The sequence below is a fragment of the Aphelocoma coerulescens genome, chromosome 20 (assembly GCF_041296385.1).
Source record: "Aphelocoma coerulescens isolate FSJ_1873_10779 chromosome 20, UR_Acoe_1.0, whole genome shotgun sequence".
Classification (NCBI taxonomy): domain Eukaryota; kingdom Metazoa; phylum Chordata; class Aves; order Passeriformes; family Corvidae; genus Aphelocoma; species Aphelocoma coerulescens.
Window position 1 is genome coordinate 14,013,257 of NC_091033.1, and position 16,079 is coordinate 14,029,335.

At 44.6% G+C, this 16,079-nt stretch overlaps 1 protein-coding gene across 3 annotated transcripts in view; it reads left to right on the plus strand.

Moving 5' to 3' along the window:
* The window catches only part of BCAS1 (brain enriched myelin associated protein 1), a 36,186-nt gene extending 33,424 nt beyond the window's left edge, over nucleotides 1-2,762 (plus strand). For all 3 annotated transcript variants that reach the window (XM_069034056.1, XM_069034057.1, XM_069034058.1), the window contains one exon: nucleotides 1,747-2,762. In XM_069034056.1, the coding sequence (XP_068890157.1) occupies nucleotides 1,747-1,821 (75 nt within the window). In that variant the 3' untranslated portion in view covers nucleotides 1,822-2,762. The remainder of the gene's footprint in view (nucleotides 1-1,746) is intronic.
* The last annotated feature ends 13,317 nt before the right edge of the window (nucleotides 2,763-16,079 follow it).

The window sequence follows — 16,079 nt, forward strand, 5'->3', positions numbered from 1 at the left end:
TTTAAAATGCTCTGCCCAAACCAGCATGTTCCAGCCTCGCTGTCACAAAGCCGTGAGCTGGTGGTACCTGAGCTCCCGAATCCCAGGGCAGAGCTGGCATTGTCCGTTCAAAAGGCAGAACAAAGTTCTTTCTTTCACACACCGGGCTCGGAAATTCCAGTTCAGCAAGAATCATGAGCCGGTCTCCCTCAGAGCTTCCTGCTGTAATCAGCAACCACCTTGAGCATGGGTGCAGCAGGAGACTGCAGTGAGCAAACAGCGCGACACCTCTGCAAAACGAGCGCTAACAGAGGCAGAATGGGGATTATCTCCAAGGAGCCTCCCCTCCTGTCTCCTCCCTCCACCCATGTACAGGAAGAAAGGGAAAATGTATCACCTTATTTCCTAGATCAGTTTAGAGGTGACTTCATCATGCTCTGACAGGGGCTGTAGCTGACAGAGCCCATTACTCCTGTGATGTGGGAAGTCTTTACCTGATGTGTAGGTTTTTAGGCTTTCTGGAAGCATTTGGAATGAGTAGCTCGCTTAGTTTTGTTTGATGGATAAATGATGGATTTGCTGCTACCTGTAAATGGCCAAACCCTTTTATTCTGCTCTAGAGCATCCTCCAAACAACATCAGGGGAAGCAGAAGCAAAGCCACTGCAGCCAGCTGAGCTGCACAAGGTTGCAGTCAGTTTAAGATGGGATTTTTCAGTCCATTGTGATTTTTGGCTGCTCTTTTTCATACTTAGATCCTCCAAGGTGAAACATTAAAAGAAGATCAGTGAGGTGGAGCCTAATCAGTATAAAAAACCCCCGCTGTTTTTACTTCCCTGAAGGGGATGACAAAGTGGAGACCTTTCACTCTCCATGTCTGACACAGAATCATCCTGAAGCGGTGGCTCAGGTTTCCAGGAAAGGACAATTCACAGATGATTCTGCCTGGTTCCTATCCTCGGGAGAGCACACAGATTCACCTTTAGCTTTGTCGTGCTGCATTTTCTGCTTAGCATGGCAAGATTTAGGCTATGAAGAGCACTGACAGCCTGCTGTGATAACAGTGACCTCAAACAGTGTTTGTGGGTCCGTTTTGCTGAAGTTTTTGCAGCTTCAAGGCCAGCAAAATTAGGTCAAGCACCTTAAACCAGAGCCAAGTTTTTGTCAGTTAGTGAAAAACGTAGCTGGTATAGCTAGAGCTATACATTTCCTTCATCTAAACTGGATTAGTGTCTTGGACGGGTTCCAAACCCAGAATTATATTTGCAGTGTAAAAGAAGCTTTATCACTCGAACATTGTCGAATACCTGTCATGCATAAAAGTATTTAATGTTCCTTTAACCTAGAGCAGAGCAGGGCTGGCTGTAGTACACCATTAATCATGCTTCAAGGACTCTGAGCAGGGTTGCACTGAAGCGTTTAGGGTGGGGAAATTTTAGAGAAAGTTATGCCAAAACTACAACACTACAGGCACACAACAGCTTGGCTCTGGTATGTGAGCCCAGTTCCTGAAAACAATTGTTTCCATGCCAATTGAGAAAATTATATTAAAATAACCCCCACATTTAGGCAGAGTCACAGGCAGAGGTTCTCATGATATAGGTGGTGCTCATATATTCGTGCATATTAAACAAAGAGCAAATTAAGAGAAGCAGGGAGATTAAATCAGTGTAAAATCTCTGGTAGCAGAAGTCTAGGACGCAATTCCAGATTTGACCTTTCTGAAATAGTTGGAAATGTTTCTGAAGGTGTCTCTCTTGTTCCACAGGGTTCCAAAAGGATGTCAGACGCAGAAGTGCAGACAGATCCCGTGTCCATCCTCCCCGCTGGGAAACCCAAGTAGTGCCCGCCTGTGGCTGCTGAAGGGAGGCTCAGCAGCTCTCTGGGAGCTCCTGGCAGTGGAATTGACTCCTTTTCCTTCCCATGGCTGTCAGCAAATGCCCAAGGACAAAGCAAACACTGGGGTATCATTGCAGGTGTATCGTTGGCAGGGTTTGTTCCTTACCTGTTGGAAAGCAGCTCTAAAGTTCCCCAAGAAATGTGTTTAGAGAAATGTGGATGGTTTGAAGTGTGTAGAGGGGAGAGTAAGTCAGGTAGGAGGGTGGCAGAGAATGAAATAAATGGCAGAAAAACAGAGCACGTGACAAAGGAGGGGAGCGAGGCACGAGCAGCAAATCCTCCACTTTAGAGAGCTTGAAAGCAGCCAGGAAAAGCACCAATCCCTTGGATAAATGTTATGCTTCAATGTAAAAACAGCCGAGCCACTTCTAGTGGGGTTTCAACAGAGCTGAAATTAGAGCTGAACCCTTCAGCCTGATGGAATCAGTGGTGAAAAAGTCCTACTTCCTATTGGTTATTAATGTAAATTAAAACGCTAAAATGCAAAGGCTTGACGTGATTGAGGCAGCTCCTCTCTTGGCCGGGTGAAGCGGGATAACAAATTAAAAGCGATTTAAGGTTCTAATAGGACACAAGAGGGCACCCACGTCCCCTAACGCCGGGCTGTGCCTGCCAGCCTGGAATTAATGTTCCTTAGATCATAGGAAACTTAGTTGTTTATCCTGATACTTGTTTATATCCGTACTTGTAATTAATCCTAATAAAAACCAAAATCGAAGCTGCCCAGGCAGCTCTCTGCTTCACAAAACTCCTGTAATAACTGTAGTTAATAAATTTTACAGAAAATTAAGATTTCTGTTTGTTCAATCCTAGCCTGTACAGGGAGCCATGGGCCTGACATTTTAATCCACACTGATCTTAATGATACAATACTGTATATTTTGACATCCTTATCTTTAAATAAACTAATACTTATCCTTTGAAAAAAAAAAATCAGTTGCTGCCTCAATTTTCAAACAAAGTTTGTTATTTACATCCCTATGGTCTGGTGATTGATATGACTTAAAGGCATAAATCAGCACATACAAACCCTGCCTGTGGAGGGAATAGCTGATATTCTCTCTTTATTTCAGTGACGATTATACCTGGAAACCAAGGGAGAATTCTGTAAATTCTGCAGAATTATGTTTTTAACTAGTCAGGGAGAACAGAGGTGAAAAGCCCCTGCAGTTAAGCGGGATTTTTGCTCTGGGTTCTGCAAACCTGCAGGCTTGGGGTGCACAACCAAAACTTGCTGCTGGTTCTGTGCACAGAGAGCACAGACCAAAGGTTCTTTAGTTAGAGTGGCACTTTCTGCTCCCCTCCCTGGCACTTTCATGCCTTATGAAGAGATATCACTCCATGGTGATTGCTCACAGGTTTTCAACCTGATTCACAACCCCTCCTTGTCCATCTGGGCAGGATCAGTGATTCCTGTGCATATTACTGGATTAGAGACAGTAGATATTGATATTCTATTCTATTCTATTCTATTCTATTCTATTCTATTCTATTCTATTCCATTCTGGGTGGGCCAGGCGTTCTGTGGAGGAGAGCAGCTCTCCCACAGCCCCGCTTCGGGAGCCGGCCTGTGCTGGCTGCAGCCTGTGTTCCCAGGCAGTCAGGGCTGCTGACCACGTGCTCTGACCCTATCACTTGGCAAAGGGGCTGATTTGAGGAATCAGGAAATCCTCTTGGCAGTGAAACAAGCCAAGCAGCGAGTGTGGCTGTGGGTACCCTCATGGCACAGGGCTCTCGTTGCAGATGAAATAGAGTAACCCTGGGTGCTGGCACTGCCTCCCACGCAGAAATTGCCCAGTTTGTTTGATTCCTCCTGCTAACGGCAGCAACAGCAGCTTTGGAGAAGCCACTCAGCCTTCCCATAAAGCAGCCACACGTGGAGCCCCAAGAGGAAGAAAGGTCTTAGGAGAAGCATCCCCAGTTCAGCGGAGCTTCCACATTCCACGTGCGATGTAAGAAACTTTAGAGTGCAGCTTTCATGTCCGGGCCCAGGAAAGCTCAACAAGTCATTGGAAATCAAAGCTGGGGCAGAGGCTGCAGCCCAGGACAAAGGAAGAGAGCAGCCAAGGCAGTGCATTGCATTTAGACCCTGTTGCCAACAAATAAACTCTGGTTTTATGCACGGGATCTCTGGAGCAGAACTGAAGCAGATCACACTGTTCAAGGATCTCAGAGTTTTGTGTGGGCATTTTGGAAGGACTTTAAGCAGGCAGTTCCATCTGATAAATATAAAAGGGAATGGATCGAAATTGCAAGTTTTCATGTAAGAAATGCTGCCTTCCAACACACAGATGTTCATCTGCCCCTCAGGAAGAGCAGGTTTCCCATGAGGTTCTCTCTGCCAGGTGTCCATCCCACTGTCCCCAGGAGCTGAGCTCACCTCCCCCATCTCTGCATTCCCAGGGAGGGCTGCAGAGCCATAAACTCCTCTGAGAATATGCAGAAAGCACCGACTCTGTCCCTGCTGGCCGTGCCACACCTGTGTCTACCCTCAGAGCAGGCTTCCAGCTGGAATGTGACAGGACCTTGCCCCTTGTAAGTTTAAGATCTTTCCCTTTAGGAGTTGAGTCTGCTCACACTGAGACAGGACCTGACTTCCACTGTTTGTGTTTCACAGCTCTGCACCCACAACGTGTTCTAAGAGCACCTCAATACCTTTTTATATGTAAATGTTTACAGCTGGCTTTGAAGCCACTCGTGCAACAAAATCCGTGGTTTCCTGCATGGAAGGATGGTGTGACAGGAGATAAACACAAAGGGGTTGTGGCTGTGGGGACTGACCCCGTGTGTGAGGCTGGAGATGGAATAGCTCTGAATTCTGTACAGTCTCACGCTCTTTGAGAATATCAGTGAAGAATCTGGATTTGCTATAGACTCCACCTCTTCTGGATAACACACCCTGGGCTTTACTGGCAACTTCAGCAGCTCAGCAGTTCTGAGAACACAAAAACAGGAAATTCTGCAGCAGCCCTGACGGAGGCTGAAGATGCGTACAAATTCCCTAAAGAAGTGTCATTTTCTGAAAACAAATTATCAAAAGCCTCAAAGAAGAATAAACCTCTTATCACCACTCTTTGCTTTTACTTCATCATTTCCTATTAAAGTTGTCACCTGCTGAAGGGCAGAGGAAAGCAGCCTCCTGCACAGGAAGCACCAGAGATTTGACTTTAAACCGGAAAGGGACAAAGTCCAAATTCCTTCTTTATCACATCCCAGCCTGAGCAGGTGATGCAGAATCCAGCACTGCCCCTTCACCTACCTTTGCACAGAGCAGCAGCAAGGTCCTTTATTCTTATCACAGGGCACAGGGAATGATAAAGACAGACCCTGAACACAATTAAAACACAATTAGAATTTTGCAGACTCATCTTTGTTCACCAGTTTCAGGGATGTTTGTGGTTACTTCATTGGAGTTGTTTGGAAAACAGAAGGGAAGTGGGGATTAAGCTGCAGAGTTTTCACCTTTTTTTTGCTGTCAGCAGTTTGGAGTCGATTGGAGAAATGGATTCTGAGCTGGTAAAGGCTGAGATTTTATTACTTTGGTAAATGAAGCTGAAGTAGCCCAAATGTTGGGACTCTGTCATCACAGGAAGTTTTCTCTCTGCAGCTTTTGAGCCCTGGCAATGGCTGCCACGAGTGAAGGAAAAGAATTGCTTGGGAAAAATTTGCTCATAAAATTGAGCTGAAGCAATCTTTTTCCTATTTTTGTTTATTTTTTTTTATTTTTAGCCACTGCTTCACAGTATTGAAAAGGCACATAATTATCAAATGTTCAGGCATCCTTCATCAAATTCAGTAATCAGGGCTAGATAACTTTATTATTCCCTATTTATTGCCACAAAATGCTGTATCAATATTCACAACCCCACTCATGGAGCAGAACCAGTCTTAGATGTTCTAGAAAAAATTCTCTCTCCCCCAAGAACCCAGGACTGGCCCACACCTGAAGCATTTTGGTGCTTCCAAATGTGAGTGGAGCAGCCCTGCCAGAGACAGGAGCCACACGAATTTAATCCCAGTGTGACTGAATCCATGCAAAGCTTTTATTGACATTGTGACTACACTTGAAAATCATTTTTTGGCTCTCTTCTCCCACCTTGTAGCCTCCATACAATCCCACCACAGTAAAGCTGCCAAGTAAAAACGAGGTTTTGCCCCTTTCAATCTGCTGAGGGGGGGTCTGCAGGTGCCACAGGGCCCAGCAAGGGTTAAGGATCACATGGGGGTCAGCACTGTTGGGTTCATTTGGGAGCTGATGAGAAGGTTTAATCCTCTGAAAGGGATGGGGAAGGGAGGCAGAGCCAACGGGAGCTGCTGGAGGAAGGGCTGGGTTTTCACAGGAGCGGGTAAGAGCTGTGCCCAGCCAACTTTGGGGGAAATTTGTGTGTTTGGTGCCTTCTCCGTTCTTTTATGGCTTCCCAAGGAGACACCAGTCCTTGATAAGATTTTTTTGGTTCCAGCCTTGTCTGGAGTTTGTGGGGTGATTCCTCTGGAGTTTGTGGGGTGATTGCCCTGGCAGTGCTGTGCAATTCCTTGGCTCAACTCCCACTAAAGCCCACCTTTGGGAGGTGCTGCCCACCTGCACCCCAGTGCATCCATCTGCTCTCCAACCTTTTTGCTGGAAGCCAAACTGTGGCCTCGGCCACCTAATTCAACCCTGGGAGCATAAACAGCTTTGGCCTCCTTAAATAACTATTTAAAGGTGAATGGCAATGGTAAAATGTAAATTTAGTGGAGCCTGGATGTACAGGGGAACATTTTTCACAGAAATAATGAGTTTTTAAAGTGGCCTTTCCCTATAAAATGTGCTGGGAAGGAGAGAATGTGACACTAAAGTGTCTGAGACACCCAAGTAGGGCTTGTATTGAGAGTTTTGATGGGAAAAAATGATGGATTTTGGCATGTCAGCCTAAAAGACAGACAGCAGGAAATGTTCTTTCTTGGGTTAATCTTGGGGGGAGGTTGCCTGTGGTTTCATTCATTCTCAACAAACAAAATTCTCTGCATCTCTTAAGTTTGTAACTACCTTGATTAGTGCAAAGAGATTAAGAAATGGAGTAAAAAAACCCTGAATTCTGTGTTCAGAGCACACAGGAGCTGTGGCCAGGAGAGGGTTAAGGGAAATCTCCTTTTCCTCTGGTCCTGTGGCCGTGTGTCAGTCACAGAGCTGACCTGCAGTGATGTAACATAATATGGACACCGAGGCTTTTACCAAATGTCACTTTGAGGCAAAGCATGTGCTTTTAGAGAAAGTTGTTTGTTTTAACTGAGCCCAAAATTAAGCATTCATCATCCTGTCTCCCGGAAAGCATATTGTCCTGGCTTGGAAAAAACTGAAACTAAACCATATGCTGAAAGAGGGGGAATTTAGAAAAATTTCCTCGCTTCCCATCCAGTCTGTGCCTCGTTTTTTGAGCTTCAAGGGGGGAAAAAATGTAATTGCTGTAGACAGGGTAAAGATGGTAGCTGCTATTCCTAGTCCTTTACACAGAGTAGGTGCTTTCAAGAACTTGGAAACAAATACCTTACTAAAATTACTGCTGCTTACTGGCAGAATTGCTTGTAAATGTCTGAATTCTAGGCTGGAAATAGTATTTAGGGGTTTGCAGAGCGTGTTCCTCAGGCTTTTTGTTCACAGTTGGAGCTTTGTTCTTACGGGCACACGGCTGCCAAGAATTTCCTAAGCAACTACTGATTATGCAGACTTCAGATTTGGGGGGTTCTGCTCGTAATTTCACCAAGAAATGAATAATTTATAAATGTTGATTCTTTGGCAATGAGATGTCGCTGAGGACACCCCAAATTAATGTTTTCAATTTCTCCTTTATCTTGAATTTACTCCTAATTGACTCTTCATAAGATTGTACTGTTAGTTCCTATAAAAGGTGAAAAATGTGATGTTAGTTTGGAACTGGATTTGGAAGTTTGGGGACAAATCACTGTTTTTGTGGAACACTGTCTATGTTTTCAGGATAAAAATTTATTGCTGGACTCCACATATCAACCACATTTATCTAAGTACTTTTTTATATCTGACTTCTTAATACACTTAGTTGATCTCTGCCCTGCCAACAAGAGAACACAAAGTTCTCCTGAAAGACCTCAATTTGCAATCTGAGATAATTAAAACTAATGTAGCAGTCTGGTTGTTATCACTAACAGCCATCTCAGATATTTAAAGTGAGATTTTTATTCCAGTTGTTAGCCTGAATTTAACGGTCTGTAGAAAAAATTAATTAATTAATTGGCAGTTTTTGCAAGTTAATGCAGTGTTGGTCTTCAAATCAGACACCTCCAGGAGGAGAATGCTTTATTCTTCTCACACTTACTTATCCTTCTTGGATGTCTCTGGGGTTTTTTACATCCAAGGCAGAGATACAGAGGACATGCAATAAGAGAGGTACATCCATGGCTCAATTTCCCTTTTCCCAGTGTTTATTCCACCTGAGCTGTTTCTCCACAAGCCAGGTTTGGTGCCAGTTTCCAGCTTTGCCACAGCCCTGGTTCTCCCATGGCCGTTGTTCCGGTGAGAGATGTCCACACTTAGGCGAGACAGACTTTTCCTTTTTTGCTTTTTCTTTGTTTTCTCTTGTTGCACATTTAACTTTCATCATCAGAAGCACTCCTGGGCTGTTTCTGATTTAATATCCGGCCCACAAGGAGGTTTAGGCTGGGGCCAGGTGATGAACAGTGTCGAGAAGCTGATGTTGCTGCACTGCAGAAAAGCTCAGCTCAGGTGGGAGGGGAAGGTGCCAGAAGGGAGGTGTCCACACTGACCCGAGCTGCACCCAAGCTGCTGCAGAACCACCTGCAGGACCCGTTGTCAGCACTGAAAAATTAAAGATTAAGCAGAGAAAACAATCCTGGCTATTGAAAATCAGATTACTGCTGTCATGCATGTGCACTGGCAGGGCAGCCCTGCCGCAGATGGACACTATTAAAGGCAGAAATCAAACACCAACACGTGTTCCAGGCAGAAAGAGACCCTGAGCTCACTGGTGAGCAGGAGAACTCTCAGATTTATTTTTATATCAGAAAGGTGAGCAAGACTGGAAGCTTTTTTAGGCTGCTCCAGTGCTGGTGACTTGGAACTCTGTGTGATTCTCATAAATTCCAATCTAACAAATGCAAAAGGCAGTTGTCTTTTTTTTTTTCATGAAAAAGTCTAATGCATGAACCTGGGTTCGTGGAAGGTCTTGTCACTCTTCCAGGCAGGTTTCAATGTGTGGCAGGATAATTTAGATGTCAAAAAGCAACTTGTTTTTACTGTCATTAAATGGGTTTACATCAGGATTCCCCAAACTGAATGGAGTAGAGTCACAGAGTGCAGAACAGAAGCAATGCTGCAAATCTCTCCCAGGATGATAAATATTGCAGCTACTTCCTGGATTACTTGGGATATGACAATTCTGAAACTGATTCTGGGCAGAGCAGGGAAAAGGACACTGTCCCAGAGCTGCGGTTGTCACAGCAGTGAGTAATCCCAATCCAGCCTGTTCAGGCTGTGCAGGGCAGGCTCCTCCCCTCCCTCCTGGCACAAACCCAGGCAATATTATTGTCACTTCCCCGAGTTCTTCCTCGTGCAGCAGCTGAATCCCATCCTTGTCCAGCTCCCCGGGCACTCCCCCGGCCCCTTTGTCTTGAGAGTGTTTGGGACACAAACTCTGAACGACATCACTGCTGATACTACACAATTGGGAAGTTATTCCCCCAGAATTGTATGTTTTTTTTTTTATCATCAGTTTATCAAAGTTTGCTGCTTTTTAAAATTTTTTAATTCTTTTTACCATAGCCCTGCTGTTGTACTGCAGTCAATCTGTAATAATGTTTGTTTGGTTTAAGTTTTATGAAGGCTGTTGAGAGGATCCTGTGGATTACTGAGCTCAACAAAATCTCTGTGCCCTACAATTCTGTTTTACACACAACTTCTTCGCCCTGCAAACTCACTCAGTGTCAGCAATAAAACCATAGATGCTGCTTTTCCACCAGGGCAGGAATGAGTTGTTCTATGCAGAAATGTCTGCCTGAAGCAGGTTTTCCGTGCAGTGTTTTGTCAGTGTGTGCACACGCACCATCCCGGCATTCCCGGGACCTCAGGGATTAAGTTCCCATAAGCATACATGATATAATTTCTTCCAGGACCAGACTCATGTGGTAACGTCATTGTTATACAACTGCTTTTCTCAGCTTTAAAATAACGACATGAAGTGCCAAATAATCAAAGGGTTTCTTCTTCCTTGCCTCCACCGCTAATTTTTCCAGTGTGAAATTGAAAAGGCAATTTTTTTTTTTTTTTTAATGTGAAAAAAGTAGAGTGATCTGCTGTCCCAACAGAGCCATGACGTCCAAAAGAGTTTTGTTATCTCCCCTTCTCCGCCCCCAAAGCAGGAGCAGGTTCAGCACCGCGGCTGGCCCTGCTCTCACACAGCAGGATGCTCTTTGGCATGTGCTGAGCACTGCAGCAGCCCCGCCTGCCAGCCTTCCCCTGCCTGCGGCTGACCAGAGCCTCCAGACCGTCCCCACTCCACGGGCACCGTCTCCTTGGCTGCTGCCCCACACCACTCCCTCCTGCCCTTGCCCCGTTATCCAGCCCCAGCTCTCTCTCCAGTGCCAGCAGAGGGCACTTGGATTTAGTTCCTCACATGTTTCAGGCTCTAAAACTATTCAAGCAGTTGCACTTTGTTTGGGTCGTGTTTTTTCCTGTTGTCCCATTCATAGAAACCTGGAGACAAAACCCAAACCCCAGACAAGCCAATAATCCTGATCTGCACGATCCCAGTTTAGGATCCAGGATCCCACTTAGAGCCCAGGGAGGAGCTGGGGGTGGCACTGCAGGGAAGGCACCACTGTGGTGAATTCCAAGTCATCTCTTTTCTTGAGGAGGATCCTTCCCATCGTGGAGGGAGGATAATGAAAGGCTCCTCCGAGACGTTTTTGGAGCAATTTCTGCACAGCTCTGGGTAAATAAAACTTCTGCAGCCTCAGCAAAACCAGGGCTTATCCCAACTCCAGCTCAGCACCCCCCCAAACTTCCCTGTTCATTCTCTTTGCTCTTTTTGGGCATTTTGATATTTTCCAGGATTTACAGTTCAGACTGGATATTGTGTCCAGTAATCTCTGTTCAGGTTTCCTGTTAATCCTCCCCTCCTTCACGAAGGATAAAGCAATGCCCCTGTATGTTTTAAATCCCAATATCTGGCTCAGAGAGCTCCTGCTCGGCTCCGTTTGTGGTATCATTGCGGTGGGGCGTCATTTGGTACCTTTGTTGGGATCCCACTGGTTAAAAACTGATGTGGAGCAGACAAAAGCCAAGGAGTACCAGAAAAGGGGTGATGATAAAGGGGAAATGAGAGACTGGTCCTTGCAAAAACCAGTGTGCTTAGGACAGAAAAAAATAATGCAACTAACACTAAAAATGTAACTGCACAGTGTGACAAGAATGCTAAGCAAGCACCACAGAAGTGCTTTTAAATTAAAAAGAGAGAGGATAAATGAGAATAAGTGCCTTATGTATACGAAAAGATATTTCCCCACTCCATTTTCCCTTTGTCTTTCAAATGCAGAAGAAACAAAAAAGGTCAGGAGAGATTTGGTCCATACCACAACACGGAAGTCACTTTTTGCGCTGCTGTGAATGTGGTATTGTTGTTCTCTTACTGTCCCGTTCAGAGTCAGAATGAAATTGAAACAATGCTACTGATGAAGGGACAAAGCCCGTGGTGAGAGGAAACGTGCTTACCTGTGAGCCCCACCACGCTGCTTTGAGGAAAAACTGCTGCTCGTTCTCAGCAGCACCTCCTCAGGAAGCAGCTTGCCATCTTCTGCCTGAGCCCTGAAAGATCTCAGTGGAAGGTTTCCTCCCAGCCCTGCCATCCACCTGGGCAAGCTGGGGTGCTCAGGGAGTGTGGGCCGGTGCCCTGGGCAGCTCCCAGTCCCAATCCTGGACGCTGTGTACCCACACGAGGAGCCCCTGCCCAGCCTGGGGACTGTGGGATGGTCCCAACCCCACCGTGGGCAAAAGGAGCCAGGCTGCCAGAAACCTCCTCACTTTTGTGCTCAAGTTCACGGAGTTCAGGCCAAATGAGCCACAGGGGGCCATAAAAAGCAGTTTGAGAGCAAATTCTGAGTTGGCAGCGAGGAGCGGCTGAGTGGGGATGGAGAACCTGCTGAAGATTTGGTGATAAGCTGCTTCCAGCTTTTCCTCCATGGGGAGCTATTGATTTATTATCAGAATTCATTACCAGAATTAATCCAGTTTAGGTGCTTCCCCTCAGTGGTGATGCAGCTGCACAGTAAAAGGAGATGGACTGAAGTTGTGGTCAATAGGACAGTGAGAGGCACAGTGAAAAAGAACCTATTTTCAGGTAGTTCTTTTCTGACCATGACCCCATTATAACAGATGAAATCTTGAAGTGAAAAGCCCAATCAAAGGCATGCTGGACACTGATATAAAATATTTGTTTGCAGGGCTGTCAGGGCTTGCCAGGAGTAAAAAACCTTCACAGAGGGCTTCACATCTGCCTGACAAACTCCATGGTGTTTCCTTGCTCCTAATAAAGATCACCCAGCAGCTAATTCTCTATCAAAGCTTAAAGACCAAATAAATGCAGCACTCCCAGGGCCTGTGCCCTGGTTTTATTGGTGTGCACAACAAAGGCAGGTCAGGAGGGGCTGGAGAAATGAGAAATGCAACTTCCCACATGCAGCAGGGCTTTTTTCTGGCTTCAGGTTTGCTTCAAAATACCTGTTCTTAGAAAGAGCTCTAAGAAATCACTTATTTTAGGCTCCAGATAAAATTCTGGAGGGAGAGGGAGAAAAAGAGAGACAATCTCCCAAGTGCAGCCGCAGTTTGCAAGGCCCAGAGGGGTTTATTGGAACCGAGCAATCGACATTTTGCAGGGTGATTTATTCTGTGAAGCAAGAACAGCCCTTCCTTCTTCAAAGCCTATCAAGTGACAACAGAATTGAGGCACAAACCCCAATTCTGGAACTTGATGCAGAAGATCTGGGGATCTCTCCCCAGCCTGTGCACAGGGACTGATAACCTGCGAGCTCCTGCCTGTTTGGGCCAGAAGCTGTTGGTGTTTTCTGTGTCAGAGGGGGTTACAGAAAGAGAAACTGCTGATTTTTTTTCCACACAGGAGATGTTTGAGTATTGGTGTGCTCAAAAAGAAAAAAAAATCTCACAGTACTGGAGTAGGGAAGTGACATTTTTAAGGTCAGTGAGAGACAGGTTGGGTTTGGAATGAGCAGGCTGGGCTGAGTAAAAGAAGTGACCCAAATCTGAACTGCAAGAGGCTCAAAACTTTGTTCTTCTTCACTTCAAATCTCACTCAGTGTGTCTCACTTTACCCTTTAATACTTAAATGACTTAAACTTAGGCATTGGGTAGTTTAGATGAAAAATAGTATTTTATGGAATAAGACAAAATAAACTACTTAGAATTGATCACAGTCATCATGAATAATCGAATTTAACCCTTTTTTCATTTTAAATCACCTGATTCAAATTGATTTCTTCACAGTGATTTGTCAGATAACTTGTGCAAACAACCCCTGTCCTGTGATTTTTCCGTAGATGGTCCAGGAGCAGCCTCACATTGTTCAGCTTTTTGTCACATGATCGGCCACAAGTCACATTCTGTTATTTCTGTTTCCTGTTTGATGACAGAAATAAGAGATTTGCAGGCCTTGCATATTATCTGATCTATTATGCAAATAAACCCAGCTTCTGAGAACTGACCCAAGAATGCTTTCCCTGCTGTTCCACCCAAAACGTGTTTGGCTTCAGGACTCCTGCCACAGCTGCTTTTCCTCAGAGTCCTGGAGAACAACAATGCACAAATCTTTCTTGTTTGTGTTTACACACCTTTTGTTTAAAGCTCCATCTGAACAGTTGCTTGGTTGATTTATCACGTTCATTTCCTGTATCATGGGCCAGGTTCTTTGTCTCCCTGTGGAAAAGCAGTTTGAGGATTCCATGTAAAGCAGCTCCATGTACATTTGGGGGTGTTTTGCCGCTAAATTCACACACCAGTATGGAATCATGGAGTGAATTGTCTTGGAAGGGACCTCAAAGACCTTCTCATTCCACTCCTGCCGTGGGCAGGGACACCTTCCACTGTCCCAGGCTGCTCCAAGCCCCTCCAACCTGGCCTTGGGCAGTTCCAGGGATCCAGGAGCAGCCACAGCCTCTCTGGGAATTCCATCCCAGGGCCTCCCCACCCTCACATTAAAGATTCCAACAGCTCCGTGTGGGACCCCAGAGCTGGATGTAGGATTCCAGGGGGGGCCAAGTTCAACTGGACACAGAGCTGCTCGTGCAAAGGCCCCAGGAGCATCTCATACCAAAATAACACCTTTCATTTACAGGCTCTTGTGGCCCTGGCTTTGTTGTCCATTAGTAATTGAGCTAAAATTAGAAAAAAGTAGCACAAATGGGTGATGGTTGAGAAAGAGATTCATTTCCTGTAGCTCACAGAACCCTGCTTTTAACGAGCTCAGCCACGGCGTTTAACATCACCTTAAATTAAAATGAAGGAGCAGAGATCACACTAAAAAGGAAAGTCACTAAACTAATTCTGTGGCAGCTCATAAAAGACATTTTTATAAAGGTATGTATAGCAAAAAGCAAATGTTCAAGCACTGTCTGTGTTGAAAGAAAAATCCATCATGGAGAATGAATGTCAGCTTCTAAGAATACTACAAAATACCCATTAAATTCCTGTTATAAACCCCCATAAACCATCCAGCAGTAAATAAGGACAGGCAGAGTGCTCTGTGCCACCCTCTCAGCAGCAAGGGGTGTTCCTGGAGGTGGCAGAGCCACCTGTAATCCCCAAATTGGGTAATTCACCCAGGGGAAATCAGGAGCTGATTATCTGCAGGACTCTTGGAGTTAAAGTGCTTTATGAAATCACACCACTGTAACCAGAATTCTGCTCAGGTCAAACCCAGAAAGGTTTAACAAGGTTACATTTAAGCTAATTTTAGCAATAAAAAACCCATGGTATTTGGCTTTGTCTATTTATTTTGTAGTTTAGACTACAGTGCTATCAAATCTAAAAAGAAAAATAGAGTTTAGAAGTCTAAATATGTGAGACCTTTTTTAACATTTGGAATAGATCCAGCAGTTCAATATCTAAATCCATAGTCAGACTTTCTGTAGAACTGTAGTTTTATTTTTGTGGTTTAGGTGTATCTGGGAAGGGGGGAAGAACTAACTGAGTTTTGTTGTAATTCGGTCAGAACAAAACACAACCCCTTAAAACTGCAGTGCCTGAAATAAATACATCTGACTAGGCTGGATTCATGCAACATAAATAGAACAAAACAATGCCAGCAAACTTTGATTTTGTGACTTGGTATAAATCAGTAAATGCCTCAGTTCATGTTCATTCAATACCCTAATTTTAAATAGCATTTTTAACTACACTGTAGGTGCAATTTTAAATTGCTATTTTTAAATAAAAAAGGAGATAAGTTTGGGCAAATGGTCCATTTAGTCCCCTGTCATTTCAGGATTCTTCCATGCTCTGGACCTGTGATGCTATTTATATGTGAAAATCAACTCCTAGAAAAGATTTCTTTAATAATTCTGCTGGAATTAGCTCCTCTTTGGAGTGAGGAGTTTTGCTCAGAGGTCAGTGTGTGGCCAGCAGCAGGGTCTGTAGTGGTTTCTGCATCTCAGGATCAAAGCTCTGCTGGGATAAGATCTTTGTTTATGGAGAAGCTGGGCTGGTGATGTGTTTGGGTGTTGTTTTCTTTATTCTTCTCCTCTTTGGAGTGAGCTGGTTGCACTTTGAGAGCAGAAGGAACCGTCAGCATCTCCCTCATCTCCTGCGGGAGCGGCTTTAGGGAACCTCCGGGCGGCTGTGCTGTTACCCAGCCTTACTTCATTTCGTGCCAGTCTCTAAAGCTTACACACACCAAATATTTTAGGTTGTTGTCATATCCTCCCTTAGTCATAATTTGGTCACATCACAAGCATTCAAGCTTTTTCTTGTTGTCTTCTTTTTGCTTTTCAATAAATTAATTCACTTAATTTACTTTCTATTCCCTGAGTTAGCAGTAGAACTCTATAAATAAGCATGGGGGGGGGGAAGCGGGAAATTTTTGAAATCAAAGTGAATTAATATAGAAATATTAAAAATAATCAGCAATGTAGCAACTTTTTTTTTTAATTGAAAGTATTAAGATTTTA